This window comes from Penicillium manginii (genome assembly GCF_028828005.1).
Source record: "Penicillium manginii strain IBT 31320 chromosome Unknown utg000002l:1.0-5564898.0:1.0-5567710.0, whole genome shotgun sequence".
Taxonomy (NCBI): Eukaryota; Fungi; Ascomycota; class Eurotiomycetes; order Eurotiales; family Aspergillaceae; genus Penicillium; species Penicillium manginii.
In genome coordinates, this window is record NW_026643103.1 from 3654309 (window position 1) to 3675784 (window position 21476).

The 21476-nt window shown below is 48.6% G+C and overlaps 10 protein-coding genes across 10 annotated transcripts; 5 read left to right on the top strand and 5 right to left on the bottom strand.

Moving 5' to 3' along the window:
• Positions 1-188: 188 nt before the first annotated feature.
• On the top strand, positions 189-1645 carry N7533_002649 (uncharacterized protein; the record flags this gene model as incomplete). The annotated part of the gene is made up of 4 exons (XM_057099299.1): positions 189-410; positions 462-708; positions 758-1121; positions 1180-1645. The coding sequence occupies 4 exons, from the start codon at positions 189-191 to the stop codon at positions 1643-1645; spliced, it is 1299 nt and encodes a 432-aa protein (XP_056964435.1).
• A 771-nt stretch (positions 1646-2416) lies between these two features.
• N7533_002650 (acetoacetate-CoA ligase) lies at positions 2417-4509 on the top strand (the record flags this gene model as incomplete). Its single annotated transcript, XM_057099300.1, has 2 exons — positions 2417-4040; positions 4091-4509. The coding sequence occupies 2 exons, from the start codon at positions 2417-2419 to the stop codon at positions 4507-4509; spliced, it is 2043 nt and encodes a 680-aa protein (XP_056964436.1).
• Positions 4510-5021: 512 nt separating this feature from the next.
• Positions 5022-6020, bottom strand: N7533_002651 (putative mitochondrial export translocase Oxa2; the record flags this gene model as incomplete). The annotated part of the gene is made up of 1 exon (XM_057099301.1): positions 5022-6020. The coding sequence occupies one exon, from the start codon at positions 6018-6020 to the stop codon at positions 5022-5024; it is 999 nt and encodes a 332-aa protein (XP_056964437.1).
• A 218-nt stretch (positions 6021-6238) lies between these two features.
• On the top strand, positions 6239-7995 carry N7533_002652 (alpha-1,2-mannosyltransferase ALG11; the record flags this gene model as incomplete). The annotated part of the gene is made up of 2 exons (XM_057099302.1): positions 6239-6603; positions 6666-7995. The coding sequence occupies 2 exons, from the start codon at positions 6239-6241 to the stop codon at positions 7993-7995; spliced, it is 1695 nt and encodes a 564-aa protein (XP_056964438.1).
• Positions 7996-9179: 1184 nt separating this feature from the next.
• On the bottom strand, positions 9180-10211 carry N7533_002653 (uncharacterized protein; the record flags this gene model as incomplete). The annotated part of the gene is made up of 1 exon (XM_057099303.1): positions 9180-10211. One exon carries the CDS (start codon positions 10209-10211, stop codon positions 9180-9182), a length of 1032 nt encoding a protein of 343 aa, XP_056964439.1.
• An 86-nt stretch (positions 10212-10297) lies between these two features.
• N7533_002654 (uncharacterized protein) lies at positions 10298-10966 on the bottom strand (the record flags this gene model as incomplete). The annotated part of the gene is made up of 1 exon (XM_057099304.1): positions 10298-10966. One exon carries the CDS (start codon positions 10964-10966, stop codon positions 10298-10300), a length of 669 nt encoding a protein of 222 aa, XP_056964440.1.
• A 466-nt stretch (positions 10967-11432) lies between these two features.
• Positions 11433-12728, top strand: N7533_002655 (uncharacterized protein; the record flags this gene model as incomplete). Its single annotated transcript, XM_057099305.1, has 1 exon — positions 11433-12728. The coding sequence occupies one exon, from the start codon at positions 11433-11435 to the stop codon at positions 12726-12728; it is 1296 nt and encodes a 431-aa protein (XP_056964441.1).
• Positions 12729-13526: 798 nt separating this feature from the next.
• Positions 13527-14405, top strand: N7533_002656 (uncharacterized protein; the record flags this gene model as incomplete). Its single annotated transcript, XM_057099306.1, has 1 exon — positions 13527-14405. The coding sequence occupies one exon, from the start codon at positions 13527-13529 to the stop codon at positions 14403-14405; it is 879 nt and encodes a 292-aa protein (XP_056964442.1).
• Positions 14406-15459: 1054 nt separating this feature from the next.
• Positions 15460-17776, bottom strand: crzA (putative C2H2 transcription factor Crz1; the record flags this gene model as incomplete). The annotated part of the gene is made up of 2 exons (XM_057099307.1): positions 15460-16442; positions 16504-17776. The coding sequence occupies 2 exons, from the start codon at positions 17774-17776 to the stop codon at positions 15460-15462; spliced, it is 2256 nt and encodes a 751-aa protein (XP_056964443.1).
• A 1343-nt stretch (positions 17777-19119) lies between these two features.
• Positions 19120-20320, bottom strand: N7533_002658 (uncharacterized protein; the record flags this gene model as incomplete). Its single annotated transcript, XM_057099308.1, has 2 exons — positions 19120-19845; positions 19991-20320. 2 exons carry the CDS (start codon positions 20318-20320, stop codon positions 19120-19122), a joined length of 1056 nt encoding a protein of 351 aa, XP_056964444.1.
• Positions 20321-21476: the final 1156 nt, after the last annotated feature.

Below are 21476 nucleotides of genomic sequence, written 5' to 3' on the forward strand. Positions count from 1 at the left end.
GACTTCCGTTTCGGCGAGAACGCTTCTTGTACGACTACCGAGCTTGCCGAGACGCGACATGAAAAAGTCCGGAGGTGACACATTTATTCATTTTCCGCCCCCAGTCCAGAGAAGATCTTCACCTCGTCCCCAATAAGCAATCCAGAGTACGCAGTATGAAGACAAATAATCCAGATACCGAAAAAGCAATGACCGACCACCTCGAGAAGGCCATTCTGGCATCGCACGAGTCGAATGGGGATGAACTTTCGCCATCCGAGGAAAAGAAAATTATTCGAAAAATTGATCGCCGCTTGATCACTGCACTCGGACTCATGTTTGCGGTGTCTTTGATGGACCGAACTAACCTTGCCTCTGCAAATATTGCTGGAATGGCTAAGGAGCTCGAACTGGATCAAGGATTTCGCTATGTAAGTGATCATTTGATTATATGGGAAGGGAAAACAAGCTAAATTTCAAAGTCACTGAGCATCATTATGTTTTTTGTTCCGCATGTTATGTGCCAATGGCCCAGTGCTATCCTTGTGCAGAAAGTAGGCCCTCGTATCTTTCTACCGGGTGCTGTGCTCCTATGGGGAATTATAATGCTCTGTTTTGGCTTCGTAAAAAACTGGAAACAGCTTGTTGCCCTTCGAGTACTTGTTGGCATTTTTGAGGCCGGATTGCTTCCTGGAACGATTCTTCTCTTGCAAATGTGGTACCGCCGCTGTAAGTCTTCTTCGATTCGCATATTTGTATCGCAATTAATACATCGCAGATGACGTACATAAACGATATGCGTCTTTCTATTTGATCAGTCTAGCAGGTTCCTCCTTTTCAGGCGTTCTTGCCTATGGATTTATGCAGATGAATGGCATTGGAGGTTTGTCGGGGTGGAGGTACATTTTTATCTGGGAGGGGGTTCTGACGTGTTTAATTGGGATAATTGGTGCATTATTGATTGTCGACTTCCCCCAGAAAGCGCAAAATAGTTGGAAGTTCCTCAGTCCCCAAGAGATCAAACACATCATTCGAATCCTCGAAAACGACCGACCGGACGTTAAAGAAGAGCCGTTCAGCTTGCGCCGCTTTTTGACGCCTGCGCTGGATCTGAAGATTTGGGTGTATTGTTTCATTTTCTAGTAAGTTGTGAATTGACGATATAGAAAGCTAGAATGCCCTGTACTGACTGAGTCCAAGTGCTAACACAGTAATTGCGTATGCGATAGCGTTCTTTTTACCAATTATTCTAAACAAAGAAATGGGATTCGACGTCGGTATATCACAAGTGCTCAGCACTCCGCCTTATTTGTTTGCTGCAGCATTCATGTTCTTCGAGGGCTGGCTGGGGGATAAATACCGCTCTCGGGGTCCTTTGATTATATGGAACTGTCTGCAGAGTATTTGCGGCTTGTGTCTTATGGCCTGGACCAACTCATCGGGGATCCAGTACTTCGGTGTTTTTCTTGTCACTGCAGCTTCACAAAGTTCGCTCCCTTGCGTGATGGCATGGCAGGCAAACAATATCTGTGGGCAATGGAAGCGATCTTTTTCAAGTGCCAGCATGGTGATATTTGGTGGCACAGGCGGCATTACGGGCGCATTGGTCTTTAGATCTCAGGATGCTCCGAAATATCTTCCTGGCATATATGCTTGCCTGACGTGAGTTTTAAAATAATTTCCCGATGGTTCTCACTAACAAAATATTCTTAGTTGCTGCGCCCTCACTCTGATACTAGTGGGGGGGTCTTTCTGTACATCTTAACAGGCTAAATAGAAAAGCTTCAAATTCTCAAGAAGAAAGCGCCCTTGAAGAAGTACCGGGATTCCAATATACTCTATAGGGATTTCTGGGCCAAATAGCTTTTATCTCCTACATAGCTTAAATGCGACGCTTTCCAATCAAATACTAGCTCCTTGAGTTCGAATCGGACTTAATAGTATACCAATTTCTATCACGATTAAAATCTATTGAAAGCCCGACTTCCGTAGAATCCTGCCAATCCCGTCCATATCTAAACGCCTTGAAATCTTTGTCTCCAGCGAGTTGTGACACAATTTCAAGTGTGATTAGAGCCCGTAATTCCTTTTTTGACTTGGAATATTGTCATAGACAATCTTGAAGAGCAAAGTGATAATTTCCCCACGCTTCTGATAAATTTCACAGGCCGCTTTTACGACTTCGAAATAACCTTAAGCTGTACATACTCTACCTGGGTAGCCATAGTTCCGAGCTTGCCGAGGATGCCGAATTTACCGAAATACTTCATGGCGTGTGGTCTCTCGAAAACAGCAAGTAGATGCCGATAAATCAATGTCTAAGAGAAACTAGTCAAATAAATTGATATAAATTTCTATTCATCTAGTCTCTAGAGGTACCCGGTTTTATTGAGAGCAATTTACATCCTACAAAACCATATTACCTATCTTCACTACCATGGCGAGCGAATTCCCCGGGCCCGAGGTTCTGTGGCAGCCGTCGCAGCGGAAGGGCAAAATAGCCATGGATGAATACCGTCATCACGTCAACGAGAAATTCGGAAAAAATATGCAGGATACAAAAGCTCTGCATCAGTGGTCTATTGAGGAGCCGCACGATTTCTGGATTGATATATACTCCTATTTAGACCTTACGCCTCCCCTTCCTTCAACCACTAAGATCGCCTACGATGAGAGCTTACCCTTAAGTTCTATTCCAGAGTTCTTCGCAGGACATGAGATCAACTATGCAGAAAATGCGATTTTCTCAAATCCCAATCCGGATGCGCTCGCTTTGATTGGAATTCGCGAAGGCCAGAATATTTACGGAAGCGAGGCACACCTTGTTACTTGGAGGGACTTTCGCGAAAGGGTCAGAAAAACTGCCAGTGCGCTTAAGAACAGTGGTATCAAACGAGGAGACCGAGTTGCGGCTATCGTCGCGACATCCCCTTGGGCTGTTGTTCTATTTCATGCTGCTGCATCGATGGGGGCTATATTCACATCTATAAGCCCCGAACTTGGGGCCGAAGGATGTATTACAAGACTTAAACAGATCACGCCAAGCATCCTGTTTTTTGACAGCCACTCTATCTATCGAGGCAAAGCAGTGTCTACCGTGCCAAAGATTCATAGGGTTGCTGCCCAGCTTCAACCTCGGCTTCAATTATACGTTGTACCAATCACGCTGGGCTGTGAAGAGAAAAGATTTGCCAGCCTGAATTCATTTTTTGAAAGATCAAGCACATCGGACGAATTGACTTTTGAAAGAGTTCCATTCAACTATCCTTTGATGATATGTTATTCCTCGGGCACAACTGGAGCCCCGAAATGCATTGTTCACCAACACGGGATTGTTCTTCAATCCAAGAAAATTTCGGTTCTCCACAACTGCTTGACTTTAAACGACACGGTCATGCAGTATACTAGCACGTCGTGGGTTGCCTTTTACGGCATGTGCGGCCACTTGACAGCCGGTTCAACTCTTGTTGTTTATAACGGAAGCCCCTTGTTCCCAGATGCGACACAAATGCTTCGCATATGCGATAGATTTAAGCTCACATTTATGGGTGTTTCTCCGCGCTTGCTCTTGGAGATAGAAGCTTCTGGTGCAGTCCCCAAACGCGATTTTGATATCTCAAAGCTCAAAACCGTCCATACTACTGGCGCACCTCTCTCTCACGAGCAGTATAGGTGGTTCTATAGGGCATTCCCTCCAGACGTGCAGATATGCAATATTGCTGGTGGCACTGAGACTGGTACACATGTCATCGCGATGGATCCATCAGGCCCTCTCCATGCAGGTGAAATGCAGGTTCTCGGTCTTGGAACAGATGTGGATATCGTCGATCCAGAGACTGGTCAATCTATCGCAGATACGGGCGAGGCTGGAGAAATGATTATGAGAAAGCCATTTCCCAGTATGCCATGCTTCTTCTGGGGTGATAAAAGTGGCAGATTATACAAAGCGGCATACTTTGAGCGCTTTCCGAACATAGATGTTTGGGCGCAGCATGACTGGCTAAGGAGAAATCCAAGGACCGGAGGCTATGTCATGCATGGAAGAAGTGATGCTGTTCTCAGTAAGTTTGCTTTCGCTGGTTATCTGGAGGTAATGGACTGATAAACATAGATCCTTCCGGCATACGATTCGGCAGCGGCGAAATATACGCGATTGTTGAGGCACAACCATTCACCGACTATTTCAGCAACTGCCTTTGCGTCGGGCGTCGTAGATCAAATGACACGGACGAACAGGTATTCCTCTTTTTACTCATGAAGCCTAAATGCTTCTTGACTCAAACTTTCCGCAATGAAATCAAAACCGCGATTCGAAATGGGTTGTCACCAAGACATGTACCGAGATTTGTACTGTCAGTGCCTGATATACCCATGACTATCAACGGTAAACGAGTGGAAATAGCCGTGAAGCAAATCATCAGTGGCCAAGAGGTCAAGGTCAGTGCCACAGTGCAAAACCCTGAGACATTGGAAGCGTTCAAACGTTTTCGAGCCATAGAAAGTGATGACCAGGATGGAGCTCGTCTTTAGTCATTTAGACGCGCCTCATGTTTAGTTCAAATGAGTATGAAAATCTTTTATCCAAGAATCGCTGCAACAAGCTTTACTTGACTTTTCTTCGAGACTACTGTGGAAAAGGCAAAAAGAAAAAGATAAGATCTGTTTTCTGTTTTCGGAATACCGGATCCCTGAAGAAAACGTGATTCAGACAAGGTCGTTGTCCTTTGGATATTATACAGGTTTGGTGTATATGTACAAGGCACTCCGTCTCCTATTGTTGTGCCATTCAGGATGTTCGGAGGTGGCATTTGGAGTTGTCTTTCTCCTTCATAAGGCCGAAAGCTGTCAAATTGCTGAAATATGCGTCGTTCGGGAATTCGAAGCAACTGGGCAGAAACTTTGTCGCGATGAAGCAGTAGATAGACATGTCTTTGTAGAGGTTTGTAGAAGAGCATTTCCAGATCTGCTCGTCTCTACTTTGATGCCTCATCCGAGGTTTGGTGTTTATGATTGATTGTGTTCAATGAAGACGCCTCTCCGAATCATAGCAATTTCTGCCTATAAGGGTCAGACGACTGAGGGCATTCGTAATGTGTGTATCTCCGAGACCAAGTCGGCAGTGGTGGCTTGGCGAACATATACTTGTTCATGAACCAGGTCTGGAAAGTTGCAATATTGGTACTAGAGATCCAGTAGATCAGGAGCGCGGTCGGCATCTCATAGAAATATGTTGTAGCTCCGACATTCACCGCCAGGACCTGCATGAATATGCGCAACCCGCCCCAGAAACTATTTTGGAGCATCTGTAATTTTGGCATATCTGCCAGCTCCTTGCGCGATGTTTTATGCCATCCGTTGCGGATGTTGAGTATTATTGAAGCCGAGAGAAGCACCGGTAAAGCGCCCGTGGGGTCACCTGCCAACAGATCCGGAAACCACAATGCACCCTCGGTTGCGAATGTTGGTTCGATAGTCAAATGCAAGTGCTCAGCGCCATCTTTTTCAGAGGACATTAATGAGAGCAGCCATGGGACTAATCCATTTTGGTTCCCACACATCCCGCGCACACTCTCCATCAAGCTAATCCAGACCGGGATCTGAATGAGAGTGGCGACGCGGGCGAAGGGTGAAACATTCCATTTATTTCGCAATGTTTGATGTCTCATCTTGATCACTTTTGAGGCCTGAGATTTTGTGAGGCCGTCTTTTTGTCCCGACTTCATGACAATACCCGCCCAGCTGTTTGCTAGCGGTGCAATTTCAGCTTCTCGGCGTGCATGGATTTTTGTATAGATATGAAGTGGTAGTCCAACGCATGTTCGTACAATCAGTGCTGTGAGAGGAATTGATGCGACCCAGGGAAGGTGGGAGAGGGAATGAACGCCATGGAGGAAGCTTGCGGAGCAGTCGAGAATATCGTTGATGCTGCGGGTGGGCTTGGACGGATGGAAATGTCGAATTTGCGAGGACGCTGACGATGGGTATCTTTGGGGCCTCAAGGGCACTGAGGGCCGCAAGACCCGTGAGCGAACGGAATTCATTGTGAGGTAGAATAATGTCGAGAGAAAGAGTAAAGTTCAACTTCAGAAGTTCCCAAAGCTCCGCGGAAGTCAAAGCGGGTCATCTGGTCATCACATGATCCGCGTATGTAAGTTACGCTGGAGGCAACACGTCAACTGATGCCGTTTGTTGACTTTGAACTTCTCCAACTTCTCTTCTCCTATGGTACTATGCGCATTCCTTAGTGACACTTGAGATCATGGCCTTCCTGTCCAACGCCATTCTCGTTATTTTCGTCTTAGTCGTCACCGCGATCTTCCTGCCGCAACTCTCGGGGAGTGTGCTTGGCCTCGTCTTCCGCGGTGTGGGCTGGCTGATTCGCCGACGAACCCGTTCTCGCCGTGAATATGTGGTCGCGCGGGCGCGATCTGAGGAGGAGGAACATCGGGCGCCACGCCCAAAGGCCTCGTCCAACTCTCTGGGCCGGAATCAGGCCGAGGACGAGGACTGGGAGAAGGTAGATAGCTCCGGCCCTGGTGGGGTTAACACTACGAGCAGCAGCGATACCGATGCAAGTGGGGATGATGAGTGGGATGGTATCATCGGATTTTTCCATCCATTTTGGTACGGCCACTCTGCTTTTGAAACTTTCTTTCCCTGGAACTCCTTGCTTACCACCTTTATAGTAATGCAGGCGGAGGCGGCGAACGAGTGCTTTGGGAGGCAGTACGCGCAACACAAAAGCGCTGGCCCAAGGCAATTTGCGCAATCTATACTGGAGACCATGAGGTGAACAAGGCGACTATGTTGGAACGGGTTGAGAATCGATTTAACATCCACTTGCATACCCCCACGGTTGTGCTACTCTACTTGACAACACGCAAGTATGTTGTTGCCAGCTCATATCCATATATGACACTGCTCGGTCAGTCTCTGGGCTCGCTGGTAGTCGCCTACGATGCGTTTACCCTCCTTGTTCCCGATGTGTTCGTCGACACCATGGGCTACGCTTTCACTCTCGCGATGTGCAAGTGGCTCTTCCCAAGCGTACCCACTGGCGCCTACGTCCATTATCCTACCATTTCGACCGACATGCTCAACTCCCTGGATGACAAAACCGGCGTCCAGGGCATCAACTCTGGTGCTGGCAAGGGTCTGAAGGGTACTGTCAAGCGCCGATACTGGCAGCTTTTTGCGCTGCTTTACGGTTGGGTTGGCCGACACATAGATGTTGTGATGTGTAACTCTTCTTGGACAGCTGCCCATATCCGCACCATCTGGGGTAGAGACAAGGCGGTTACCACCACGAGTGAGGGAACTGCCTCATCACCAGCAGTTGTCTTCCCCCCGACAGCCGTCGCAGAGCTAGAATCAACAATCACAGTCGACGCCCAAAGTGAGAAAACACGCCAACCCGTACTCCTCTACATCGCACAGTTCCGACCAGAAAAGAACCACCCGTTGGTTCTGCGCTCATTTGCACGCTTCCTTCAAGAGCGCAACAACAACCCCGCTTACGCAAATATCCCCAAACCCCGCCTGGTTCTGATCGGCTCGGTCCGCCACGCCAGCCCCGACGAAACCCACATCTACAACCTACGCCTTTTGGCCCATGAACTCCGCATCCGCGACCAGACTACTTTCCTCTGTGACGCGAGCTGGCCTGCTGTACTCTCACACCTTAGCACCGCCTCCGTTGGCGTGAATGGCATGTGGAACGAGCACTTCGGCATCTGTGTCGTAGAATACCAAGCCGCTGGATTGATCTGCGTCACGCATGACTCCGGCGGTCCGCGCGAAGACATCGTAATTGACCTCGGCGACGGAGCGACGGGCTTCCGCGCCGAGACAGAGGAGCAGTTCGCTGCTGCTTTTGAGGCGGCGCTGGCGCTTCCGGAGGCGGAGAAAGTCGCTATGAGGCAACGGGCCCGGCGCTCAGCACTTCGGTTTACGGAAGAGGAGTTTTCGCAGAAATGGCTTGGTCAGATCACTAAGCTTGTTCAGGCCACTCGCTAGTCAATGATGCGGGAGATTGTCATTTTTACTGCCTTTAGAAGAAATCCCTACGCTACGCTTTTCGCTCGTTGTTCACTGTTGCTTATTATAAGTTGCGGTCCTGTAAATAGCCCGTTCGAGTTGATTCGAAGTTTCTAGGTTATTATACCATTCTACAGTCTCTGAAACTATCATACGCCACGCTTGGTGATATAAACCGTTTGGATAAAACCAAGGCCCCGTGGACTCGATTTATTAACCACCTTGGAAGGCCACTCCCATCACCCCACATTTTAACCTTGGTCTACTGCTTTCCATTCATTCCGTCACCCAGTTCACCAAATCTGCATAATCCGCATCGGAGGAGCAGATGGCATAGACATCACTTCACCTTTCAAGCCATTTCTGGGAAAGGGAAAAAGAAAAAGCGAAACAAAAATCATCTAGTTGCTACTAGTATAAGTAGCGGTTGAGAAGTTCAAGTCACCTCCATGTGAAGTTTCATGAAGAATGCAAATCACAACGTGTCTCCTCGAATTTTCACGCCCAATGGGGCATTGAATGGAATACCTAGGTACTCCGTGCGCTAACCAAAGTGATTTCCCCACCACGATCCCTTCAATATCATTAAAGGATGCCCTGAAGGAAGCATAGTCAGGTTTATAATTTAAATCGCATGAACGTGCGCCGGGTCTTGAGTCTTCTCCAGTTTAGCGCTCGTTGCTAGAAACTCTGCAGATGAATGCAGATGAATGCAGGAGCTCGTTCCTCCACGCCAGCATGGATAATACACCCACGACAGCGGCGGGCAATATATTGCAAAGGGGATAGACGAAATCATAAGCACCTGGGCACCTAATCTCAGAAAGGCAGACATAGTTCAAAATTTCCAACGTTGCATCAAAGTGAAGCCTGATCGGTAACTTGAACTTGAACCACCTGGGCAGGTGGGCACACTCGTAGGACATTCTCGATCCGAGTCGGTGCTAGCCAGTAGGTAGGTATATACTACTATCTTTTGCTTTCAAAAGTTTCTTTCCTCACTACTAACTACCTAGGTACTAGTTAGTAGTAGTAACTTCCAAGGGTTTTTGGCCTCAACCTCATTACGACTTAATACTACTTAGAATATCTGTGCGTTCTTACTTGAATTTGCCATATGCTGCTAACATAATACTACCAGTAGCAATCTAGATAGAATCATCTCACGTTCGTTCCTTACCTCGGTAGTCGCTTTTGAAATCAAGGCCATAGATGTTGTCAAGCCCCACCTCCTCGAGAAAATCTTTCATAAACTGCGGAAGAAAGGGGGCGAAAGAATTCAAATCAGCTTGATCGTGGTTGCTGGCAATCCCAAGTGATTCACAAAGCGCTTTGTCAATCATCGACTCGCACCAATCGCTGAATGAGTAAACAAAGCTAGTCTCACGTTGTCCACGTATCGTCTTCAACTCATCCAGTAGTTCTCTTTGGGCGTAGTCTGCTTCTGCAAGGAGAAACTTTGACATACAGGTTCGCCGATACTCGAACATATCTCTCATGAGGGTCTTCTGGAGATGGCACAATTGAGCAAATAATTCCACTGGAGGTTCTGGCGAGCGTGATATCATCTGCTCCAGACACCAAGCCTCAGTCGCATAGTCAGCTATTTCACGTGCGGCCTGGAGCGTGGATTCCAAAAGCGTTCCAGATTGCTGTTTTGATTGCCCATACATGACCCACCACGTCGGATTCTCGGATTTTATCGGCACGTATATTGGAAGGGCGCCTTTCATGATTTTCAAACCTAGAAAGCCTTCCTCTTTGAGACGATCCTCCGTGGCCAGCTTCATCCTTTGTAAATCCTCCTCAGCCAGCACCCAATGCATGTATGGCCGAGATTTGACCATCTGCTGATTATTCTCTTTCAAGCAGGTTGCTACCGTACACGCATTCTGTAAGCACCGCTCTGCGGCTTGGATATCCTGCTCATTTGGTAGAAGCGAGGTCAACCCTCTTGCGGTACTAACCAAAATATCAAGAATGGCGAGATAGGTCGATAAATCATACTCCTCCACGTTCCAGTCAGCGTAAAGCTGGGTGAATGCGTCTCGGGAATAGATATCGGCGTTGAAGATCCATTGCCATGTGTTTACAGGACGGTCAGATTCTACCAGTGCAACTATCAGGTCCCTAGCGTCCCATATCCGATCTTGGACCACAAGCGTTTTGTACAAAGAGCAGCAGTTGGACCACATATCAAAGCAGTGCTCAGGGACTAGATCTGTTTCTTGCTCGACGAGAAATAGGATCTTGAGCGCGTATAGTGCAACCTATAGATAGACTAAGTCAATATATCCCGTCTGACATGGCTCGAGGCTCTTACTCCTGGAGGCTCCCAAACCATGGCAGAAAGACTTTCGCCTGGCATCGAACGAATAGCGTTCCCCACAGACAGCACCTGGTCGTACGCCTCTTTCAATCTGCCGTGAGTGTGGATAGCAGAATATGCCGCAATGAGCTGCAGGTTGAACCTTTCGTTGACCTCTCCTCCCTGGAGTGGGTTGTCTTCTGGATCTTGCTCTGTACTCGGAAGTAATTCTTTTTTTGCTGCCATAAATTGCTGCAGTCGCTCGTAAGCCCCTTGCTCGACAAGCATATCAGCGTACTCTATAGCAATTGGATAGAAGTTTGAGAATGGCTCCAACGAATCCTGGTAAAATTGTTCGGCAGCATGAAACTGGCCCAGCCTCTTCAGCTCTGAGAACTCCTCTAGTTTACTCTCGACATCCTGCGCAATGTCCATCTCAAAATGGAGGGTCACGTCCTGTTTTGTAGACGCATTCCAGATGTTTTGGGCGCTTGTCCACGCATCTTGAGCGCTTTTCCACTCGTCCTGCTGGTTCTGCAGAGGATTTCTTGTCCACGTTCTTGATGAAGGCTTGGGCGGGGGGGCTACTCCGTCGCTCTTTTGACCTCTCGGCTGCCGTCTCTGCGTTCGTAAATTGTACATTTATGTCCTTAGGCTGGGTTGGTACTTTTCTTCTTGCCGTGAGCGCTCGGGCGCGATCCTCGCGCGGTTCTCCATTCTCATCTAAGCCGTCGAATACCAAGTGCCCCGACCCTGCTGGCCTGCTTCTGACAACCGATTCCTCCGATTCATCAGTATCCCCCGACTGGTCATTTCCATCGGGATCGGAGTAATGTCCATGCACCGCGTCATCGTATGTAATATCAAAAGGCATCGCTGCTTGACAAACGCAATGATGAACATTGGGGCTGAATCTCTGACACAGCCCGGAGTCTTGTCAGCCGGAGCGGAGACCCCTGCAGCTAAGTGTGATGTGACACGAGAGAGCATCACGCTAAACACGAAGCCGGCCTATTATTATGAGTATTTCGCTGACTTTCGTTTTCTTTGTTCAAAATCTCACCCGTGGAAGGTGAAGATTTACGCGGAGAATACCTAGGTATAAGACATGTTCGTCGTTCCCTCGACTCGCACTCGCACTCCCCCAACCTACTCTCGCCGCTACGGACGCAAATACCGAGGCCTCGACAGTTTTCCCGATGCCAGTCTCTGCACGCACGAACTTGGCAAAGTTCGCGCCGATTGCAGACTTCGTGTGTCAAAATCTCGATGGGGTCACTTAGGCCATGAAGATGCACCCGCCGGCATCGTCTATATGGATCTCTCATTCGACCAGCCACAAAATTATCGCCTTGCTAGCGCGAGGGTTGTCATTACATTGGAGGACATTCACCCTGACGAGATAACGCGTGGACGACAAGAGTCTGACCTCTATCCGCTACAAATAACAGAGCATTATGGCCCGAAACACCTCACTGGCGAAGCCACCAATGTCGTCGTCAGCAAGACTCTCCATCTCACTCCAGAGTTCAACTTCCTCGGCACTGGGGGTGGTGGTCTCGGTATTAATAGCGCAAAGTCATTGATTTATAACAGCCGTTGGACATTCAAGGGTCAACGCCATGTCGTCGACGCCGGTCCAGAATACCGCACACTGGAATGGGAGCTGTGTGAGAATCAGGAAGAGAGTCGTCCTTCGCACCCCAATGTGATTAATACAGCTTTCACTTTCCAGCATAATGACAAACCATTCCGCATGCGCGTTGATATCAAGGGTCGGCTGCAGAGCACCCGGCATCGGATTCAAAATAAGATGCGCAACCTGCGATTTCCCCCACATTCCGAGAAGGATCAAGGATCGAGTGAAGTGCTCGTTCGACCAAGAGATCATGCTCATCCTTTGGATTCCGTCGCTCGAGGCTTGGAAAGAGCACTAGAGAGAGAAAATTATATGCGGATTCCTGTCGAGGTGCCCGAAGCACTACCGGTTACATTTGCAGACGCCTCCTCAGTCTCGGGGTACATTGATGCGGCAGATGAGAATGCTAGTAGTGGGAGCTTATTGACTCCCGGGGAATGGCATAGCGGACAGACCTTGAGCTCCGCCTCTTCATCGACGACACTCGTTAATGAGCCTCATCCTACAGACACGGCAATGATCACCGATTCGCATATCTCAGAACTGGGTAGTGCCATACACCAATTTCACGAATCTCCGGATATAAAACTACAGAAGTCCCCAATAGCACTCAACTATCAAAATCTTAGGTCTGAGGACCAGCGAAAGGACGCAATGGTTCTTTTATCAAGATATCCAGCGTTGCTAGCGCTTGTACATATGCTAGTGGGAGTTCTCGGCTTATTTTCCACGGGCAAGGCGGTCCCCAATTCACCCAATAAATAGCAGGAAGAAATCTTATCTTTTCAATGTATGTATTTATTTGAAAAGATGCTGAGAATGAATAAATATGCCATGATGCCATCTGAGAATTTCACAGGCGGCAAGCCCCATAATTGACAGATGCTCCACTTGGTCCCGCAGTCCGATCATGATGTGACGCATCGTGGGCACTCATTAACTACTACTACTACTAGTAGTAGTAGTAGTAGTAGTAGTAGTAGTAGTAGTAGTAGTAGTAGTAGTAGTAGTAGTAGTAGTAGTAGTAGTAGTAGTAGTAGTAGTAGTAGTAGTAGTAGTAGTAGTAGTAGTAGTAGTAGTAGTAGTAGTAGTAGTAGTAGTAGTAGTAGTAGTAGTAGTAGTAGACTTTCTTGTACCAACTCAGGCTCAAATTAAGGAAATGCACAACGGATTTCTCCCTAGGCAGTCTACTCGATCACAGTGACACGAACACCGTATGCATGACAGGCAGGAAAGGCAATAGCCAAAACAGCTTAGTGCACGAAGGCCACGACAACGGTAATTTGTAAAGGAATTCAATTCGCACGAGCGGAATGACTGTTGTATCGGCTTATATTGCTACCGATGCATTATAATTTACCTTGCATGGGTGGCAGCGCTATGATTGATTCCTGAGGCAGCCAGGTCAGCATTGACAAAACCCCCACCTACGTTACACATAAGTACACCTCGACCTTCCACTCTTACCCAAAGGAAAGGAAAGAAACAGTCACTTGAATACGCAAAGCAAATAGCTGATCGTTTCCACTGCTCCGCGCCTTTCAATTATCTATCGCAAGAATAATGGAGGCCTACCCTTACAACAGGAGAAATAATCTCTCCTCCAAATCTCAGCTCAACGATTTTCGCAACCAGGTCTCCGTCCTGAAAAAGGGCCAGTCTGACAGAGATGGCCCACCCCCTGTGCCGACAGACTCGACTCTGCCCTCACCTACAATGGTGTACAGGCATACCTCCAACGCAAATGATACCGTGCGTCATCGCCGGCCCCGGCTAGAAGCACGCAGGCCCCGAGAATCGGTGCCAACAGTTACGGTTATTAACGAAATAAGTGAGCCGACCAATCGAGAAGGACTGGGATTCAATGACAGACGGCGAGACCCGGATCTTTGGCTGGAAGAAGAAATCGAGCTGCCGGAGAGGGTGCCCGCACGCCGCAGAAACACATTACGGGACGAAGAGACGACACCACGGAGGCAGAGTGATATACGAACGACCGAAGCAGAATGGTACGAGGAAAATATCGGCGAACGGCTGAGGAGACTGGAACGATTTGAAAAAGCTAAGCATGAAGCAACCGCAGCAAGAGGGTTTCACACAATAATGGAAGACAAGAAGCAAAGGGGCCAAGCATGGCATAAAGATGATATAGAAGAACGGGAGAAGATCAAGCAAGAGATCAGAGACGAGGAGGCGCGGCGAGTGTTCGACGAACAGAAACGTCGAGAGCATGAGGCGGCTATTCGCTATGCAGCTGTGGAAGATTACAAAACGCTCGAAAAGCAACGGCGTGATGATGAGGAGCAGCAGAGAAAGCAGATTGAGAGGGAGATTCGGGCCCAGATCGAGGTAGAGCTTGGTCAGTCTTTGGAGCAGGTCAAAGCAATTATCTACAAAGCAAAGGCAGAAAAGTCCAACGGCGCCGAGGAGAGACTCATGTAGTGAGAGATGATCATACCTAGGTATTAGCCATTACTATATGTCGGCTGTTGATGAATAAATCGAAGCATGCCAGGTGTTCGAAGGTTATAAGCTAAACCTCAACAGGTTCCGCGAACTTGATACATCTATAAATATCACAATTACGGCACCGTTCTACCTACCAGCAGAATCAAAAAGTGAACCGCGCCATCTGAATACTAGCTAATCACAGCAATCGAATCGTTGTAATGAAAGCCCAAATTGGTTTTCTATCGCCGTATTCATATCAAGCAGTGCGGCCAAAGCAGCGCTCACTGTGACCCTAAATTCGAACAGACTAATGTATGATGTAAACTTACTACTAGTGCTAGTAGCTTGTCCAATGGAATGATAGTCTTGGCGTACAAGCCAGATCCAAATTTATATGAGACGGTTACTTTAATTTTGGAACGCTGTGAAGCGCTGGAAGCGAGGCTATATAGAAAAGGGCTAAAGTTGAGTTGTGTAAATATGTGGTATAGTACTCCAAAACTAGAGGTATATCCAAAAGAGATCAAGAGTCGACAAAAAGACGGGTATGAGAGAAGGGAATCATCAAATGCATCACGATAGCAAAACTTCCGCGGCAACGAAGATGATCGAGTGTGAAAAAAGGAAATGAAAAGAAAGAAGCAGACTGCGAGGATTTGTCATTCGCCTCGGCTCTGCAAAAGGGTTGTTGGAAGAAGAAAGAAGGAAAGTAACACATCAAAGGTATAGTAAAGCACACTCGAATGCTGGTATAAAGTGTGTACCCAAAAGAGAAAAAGAAGCATCAAAACCCCAATTCCCACAGTAATAAAAAAAAGCTCCCCAAAATGACCAATGTATCTGAACGCCAAAAAGCTTCTATAAAGGGCATGGTCCAAAGGAAAGGAATGGGTCAGAAAATCTCGAGTGTGAGAACTCGAACAGAGAAGAAAGGCGAAGCCAAGGCTTTTCCTTCGCAAAATCCAAACCAGAAATTCCAAGAACGAATCGACAACAATAGGGTATAAACGAAGGTATCCATGCAGTAACTTATTTAGCGCCTCTGCTATCCAGTCCACTTTTGATCCTGGTATCCAGAATCGCCGCTTAACATCTGGCCACCGTACATGCCGCCTTGGCTATTTCCATAACCGCCGCTCATGCCGGAGTCTTCGTCATCATAGCCAAACTCGCCGCCAGAACTTGCATCGAAACTACTCCGACCGGCGATTTCGCCCGGATCCTCACCTGTGGCAGGGATCTGATCCCATTGCAGAGTTTGGAGTGCGGGGTATTGTGCGAGAAGTGCGGCAGGGAGAACGAAATTGCTACCAGACTGGCCATCCATTCCCGGAACTCCGGGCATTACCATGGGCTGTGGGACCGGTTGTAAATGTCCAGCTGCTTGTTGTGGCTGTTGCTGTTGCTCCATGAGAACACGGTCCCGTTCTTGGGATTCCTCATCTAACAAGGGCTTGATGCAGACTCGACCTGCTTCAGATCTGAAATGGCGACCAAGAGCGTCGGCACGGGCGAATCGACGACCACAACCCCAGTTTCCATCTCGTGACAGATCGCCTCGGCAGACGAATTTCTTCTCACCAGAATGCAACCCTTCGTGTCGTTTTCGGTCATGTTGACGGGCGAATGCCTTGCCGCAGACTGTACACACGAACGGTCGCTCGTCGGTGTGGGTTCGGAGATGAGAGCGCAGATTATACGCCCGTGTGAACTTCTTCGGGCATAGTGTGCACTGGAAATTGGCAGGGTGTTTCTGAACACGCTTGGAGTCTCCCGGCACCGCACCGGGGCGTTGGGGATCAGCCAAATCAAGAATGTAATTTCGGCTTTCGATCGAAGAGGTTGAAAGACGTCGGTTGGATCGGGAAGGGGATGCATCGCGGGATCCAGGGCTGCTGCGTGAGTGTGGAGATAGCGAGCGAGGAGTGGTGGGAGCAACAGGTTCGAGACTCGTGGCCGAGTTCGCCGGCGATCTTGAACGAGACGCGGGATGTGTGTACGGGTCAGACTTGCTACGCACACGGGATCCTAATGGGTTATTAGCATATGTGATGTAAATAAAAGTCAGGCTGGAGTAATTGAAACGAACGCATTGCAGGTGGACTCAACGAGTCCAGATCCGTAGTCGGTTTGGACGGTCCAAAACTTGGAACTCGTGATGGCGGTGCGAATTCCACGTTGATAGAAGGCGGGGCCATCGAGGATGCCTGGCCAATATCTGCCATGCCATTGTCGAAGCCCTGGTTCAAGAGCGCATCCCCCGGCGTGCCGTACATTTCGGTCGGTGCAGGAGGGAACTGTGACGTGGTGTTGGCATTCAGATAAGCGACATTGTTTGGAATCTCGCCTCCCTGTTGTGGCATGAGGCGAGGCGAAATGTATGGGCTGTGAAGAGGGCTGAAAGCCTGCTGCTGCTCAGAGAGGGTAAACTGCTCGATACCAAGCTGGTTGTCGTACAGAGCAGGGTCGTTTTGAGGAGCCAATGAAGGTGACGCATTGTTCTCAATGCCATCATACTCAATCTGGGATAGATATGGGGAGTGATTCGCCGAGGAAACCTCCGATACCTCAGACGGGGCTCTCCGGTGGCTCTGGAATGCGACATTGTTCATAACTGACCCCCAGTCTGCATTTGATTGCGCACTCAGATAATTCGCCGTAGATGGATCCAAAGAGGTGTGTCGTGAATGCTGGGGGGTGTAATACGTGCCCGGGGTTGATCCGGGAGGAGACATGGGGCCCGGGGACGACTGTTGTTGGTCTTGAGAGGACGGGTGTGAGGACGCAGAGGGGTTGGAGATGGGGCTAACTAGGTCGGCCGGATTGATAGCTTGGTGCATGGATGCCGGTCGTTGATGCATTTGGGGATCAAGGAGAAGCGACGAATCGTATTCTGACGCAGAGGTACTATGGGGGCTGTGGTTATGATAACCGGAGAAGTCCAAGTCGTTGGGATTATTGAGTAAATTGGAGAAGTTTTCATCGGGCTGTCGATGGTGTAGACCCGATTGTCCTTGGTCCATTTGGTTGACGATGTTTGGGTCAAAAGACTGCGACATGGAGATATTGTTGGTGTTGATCGCCGGGGGGAACTGCTGTTCGGAGGATTGAACGAGGCTCTGCGCTGGTGGGGCAGCCGACAAGTAGCCGGTAGCATAGCCATACGCGTCTGCGCCGCCGATTCCTGGGTCCTGGTTGTTGAAGGCTTGATTTGTCGCAAAGGCGGCGGACATGGAAGGATCTAGGCCCAAGCCGGAGGTTGGGTCGTGATACTGCTGAGTGTGGGGTGATGGGCTCACGCTGCGATGGTCTGGATTGCCGGGAGAGGCGCCCGATCCGTGAATCTGGTCGTGGGACGCCATGGTGGACTGGCGACAAGGAAGGACGAGATGTCGCAAGAAGTTGGGTAGGGAGACGAAATATCAGGTGATGATGGCCAAGAGGAGACCGAGACCAATTGTAGGCGGGGAGTAATCAGATCAGATCGGATCAAACCAAATTAGATCAAGGAGCGGGGTGAGGTTCAGGGTTAAACGCAAAGAGAGAGAAAGAAGGGTTATAAGGGGGTGTCATTCGCAAGGAGGACTCGACACTCGCGCAATGTGTTGTCAGCATAGAAGAGACATGATCATTGGGGGGGAAGGGAAGGGAAGAGAGAGATGCTCATGCGTGGGATACGATAGTGACTTCACGTGCGCAAGGCGGTCTGCAGCCAAAAAAGAAAGTGTGATTGATTTGGGCCCTAACCAAATAGTAACGCAGTATTGAATCGACGAAACTTGAAAGGACATTCAAAGGCCCACTCGTTCGAGTTGGGCCCCTGGAGGATCTTGTCTCACACCGTGAACAATGAAGAACTGGTGTTGGGGGTCTCCCCACATTGTCCCACTCTTTTTACTGTCGATAACAGCGATAGTTACGGAGTAGATAGGCCCATAGGACCATCTTCAAACTCAACCCAGCCCTACTACCCTAGGGTAAAAATTCCTATTATCAAATGAAGCCACGAGCCACTGTACCTGTGGCAGATCCCCGAATTTCGAATCTCTCAAAAAGACGGGCATACAAGCATCAGTGGAGCGGGAGAGGCACTATGGACTTTAGTACTTGCACAGCCACGCAGCTGAGTTTCACCCACGGTCTCCAGTCGGATCTATACCGTTTCAGGAATAGGTGCGGGCTCGGGCCACGAGGGGTCTGATTTTAGGGCAAGGCAGACTGCAGTCCGCCTTGTCTGACGTGTTGACTTATGGGGACTGTAACAGCAGGGGATGGCTGCCTTGAAGATAGCTAAAATTGGCTTTTATAAAGTCTATCAAGAATGCTTCTGCCTCAACATGCTTAAATTAGGACTTTGCACGTACGGAGTATAGAGGTTAGTTCAAAGAAAAGAAAAATCCAATTCAATTCAATTCAACTCAATCCAGCAATATGATGTCAGCGAAAATCAATGGATCACAAAGTGCATTCCACTACGGAGTACAGAGTAAGCAGGCATGATTAGTTCTGTCTTAACAATGACCATCGAATTATCTACAATAGAGAAATAAAGTCCAAAAATCAATGATCCTACTTCGATCATACAGAGTACAATTGAAGAGTGAAAATTGAAATCAAGTGAAAATATCTTCCCTACATATGTAGGTAACATCCACTCCCCACTACCATAACTAGGGAAATCCAACATCACGCATCAAACTTCCACTCACAGCCCACCAAGAGTATTCAGACTAGCCCTAGCCACATCATTCGACCAACTGAAGAACAAATTATCAGCACAGCTACTCCCCAACCCAGCATTATCCACCCAAGCCGGCTCCCAGTAATAAATTCCCAATCCACCCACAGCCGAAACAACAGCCGCAAGTTTAGTCAAGAACGTCTGCTGTCCCGCAACAGAGAAAGGAATACTAGACAAATCGCTGGGGAAAGTATACGCAGGCGACGGGCACGAGTAAGGCCAATCCGTCTCAACAACAAGAACATCCTTGCCATAATTCGACTTCAGGTTCGTGAGACTGGTCTTCAGCGAACTGAGCGTCGCAGCACTGTTATAAAATGGATAATACGACACGCCGATGTAATCGAAGTCGGTCGTTAACAGCGTTCCGACGGCTAGAACCGTGTCATAGAAGTACTTCTGTTCATCCCACGACCAGCCGTTGTCGAGGTGGATCATGATCTTGGGCTTCGTCGATAGATTGGAGTCCTTGACGCCCCAGGCTGCGGAGTGCAGGATTTGCGCGATGTTGCTGTAGCTGGTTGTTTTGCCGAGGGGCCAGAGTAGACCGGCCCGGATTTCGTTGCCGATCGAGATGATCGAGACGTCTAGGTCGTTCGAGGCGAAAGTGTTGCATACTTCCAATGTGTAGTTGTATACCTGCCATGCCAGGGTGCCGATGTCGGTGGTAGACCATCCGGATGGGGTTGTCTGGGTGAATTCCAGAAAAGTTAGAATCCAAGTTCAAGTTCAAATGGAGAAATAAAGTGCGAAAAGAAAGAGAAACAGAAAAAGAAAGAAGGAGGTCCCCGGGGAGCGTGGATATAACTACTACTAGGAGTAGTTGAAAACGTACCTGCGAACTCGGATCGGCCCAAGTATCACTATAGTGCAGATCAAGATACGTCGACATCCCCTGGTTCTGCACACGTTTGGCCAACTTGACATTATAGGCGAGATTATAATTGCCATCACTCGGATTCACCCAGACACGCTGACGAACCGAGTTGATCCCGGCGCTGGAAAGAATAGTTTCCAAAACCTGAGTCGTCCCAGCCGAATTCTTGTACGAGATTCCGCTATTTTCCTCGACGATCAGCGAGGAGATATCCGCACCGCGGTAGGTCAGGGCTGCAGTTGCGGGCGCGAGGAGCGACGCTGCTGCTAGGAGGAGGGTTGGCAGCATTTTGCCTGTTGATCGCGTGTGTATCAGGCTGACGATGGCGAAGTATTTTTGAGTCCCAATATTAAAGTTCAAGTGGTTTTCAAGGTGTGTTCATTCCTTGTTCTATTTCTACTTCCCAGATGCAGATCTCTTCTATTTATCGAAAATCACCTGGCCACTCTTCTCGGCCGTTTATACCTCTAACCCTAGCACATCTCGGCACTCTCCCCTTCGGGATCGGGAAGCTCCCCCTTATTAATTGAGTTCCGGTTCATACGCCTTCCAAGGTGAATTATTTGTCCGGAGAAGAGCCAGTCTAGGCTTAGCTGCATCGTGAAACGCCGGTGTGACGATGTCAGGCCAGGGTGGAGAAGAGGGGCCGGCGTTTACATCCATGCTAGCAATGCCGTGTCTTAACCGGGTGGAGAAATCGACGGGTTGGCTTAGCTTGGGGGCGTCGCTTGATTCCTGACACCTTTATTTCCGTGAGGGGCGATTACGGGGTATATAGATTAAAAGCTTAGATTGACTATTCGTCACACGCAGTGGTTCGGTGGTGGCTTTATCTCATTGGTGGAATGCGCTTTATTGTTGAAGAGGAGCTGACGTAGATTCTCGATGGAAGCGAAACCGAACGTCGGATTTGGGAAGTATGCAGAAACCCCACCGGAAAGTATCCAATTCTATCACAGTCTTGCACATGGCATTGGATACTAGTACTAGTAAATAGATGAAGTGAGTGGTAAACAATTATATCTGCTAGGGAATATCCCTATTAATTCATTTCGTGACATATCATTGCAACAGGCGATCACACGCCTCCCATCATTTATCATACCACCCCCTGCAACAGAGATCCAACAAACGATCATCACCCTTAAGGATTAGATACAGGTAAGCAGGAAAAATCGAGGCCAAGATCTGAGCGTTATGGTGCAATCGAAGACCAGAAAGAAGAAGAAAGAGGTGAAGGTGAGCGGATGGGTTTGGGTCGGGCGCCCTGCGAGGATGGTGTGGAAAGGAAGGGGGATTTCAAGTCCCTGGAGCCGCATCCATCTTTCCGTAACTGTGGTCGGAGCAAAGGGGAAATAGAAAAAAAAGAATATCCCGCAACATGGTAGGAGCATGCCCATGTCGCTGCGTAAGTGTATATGTACAATACGTGTAGAACGTATGA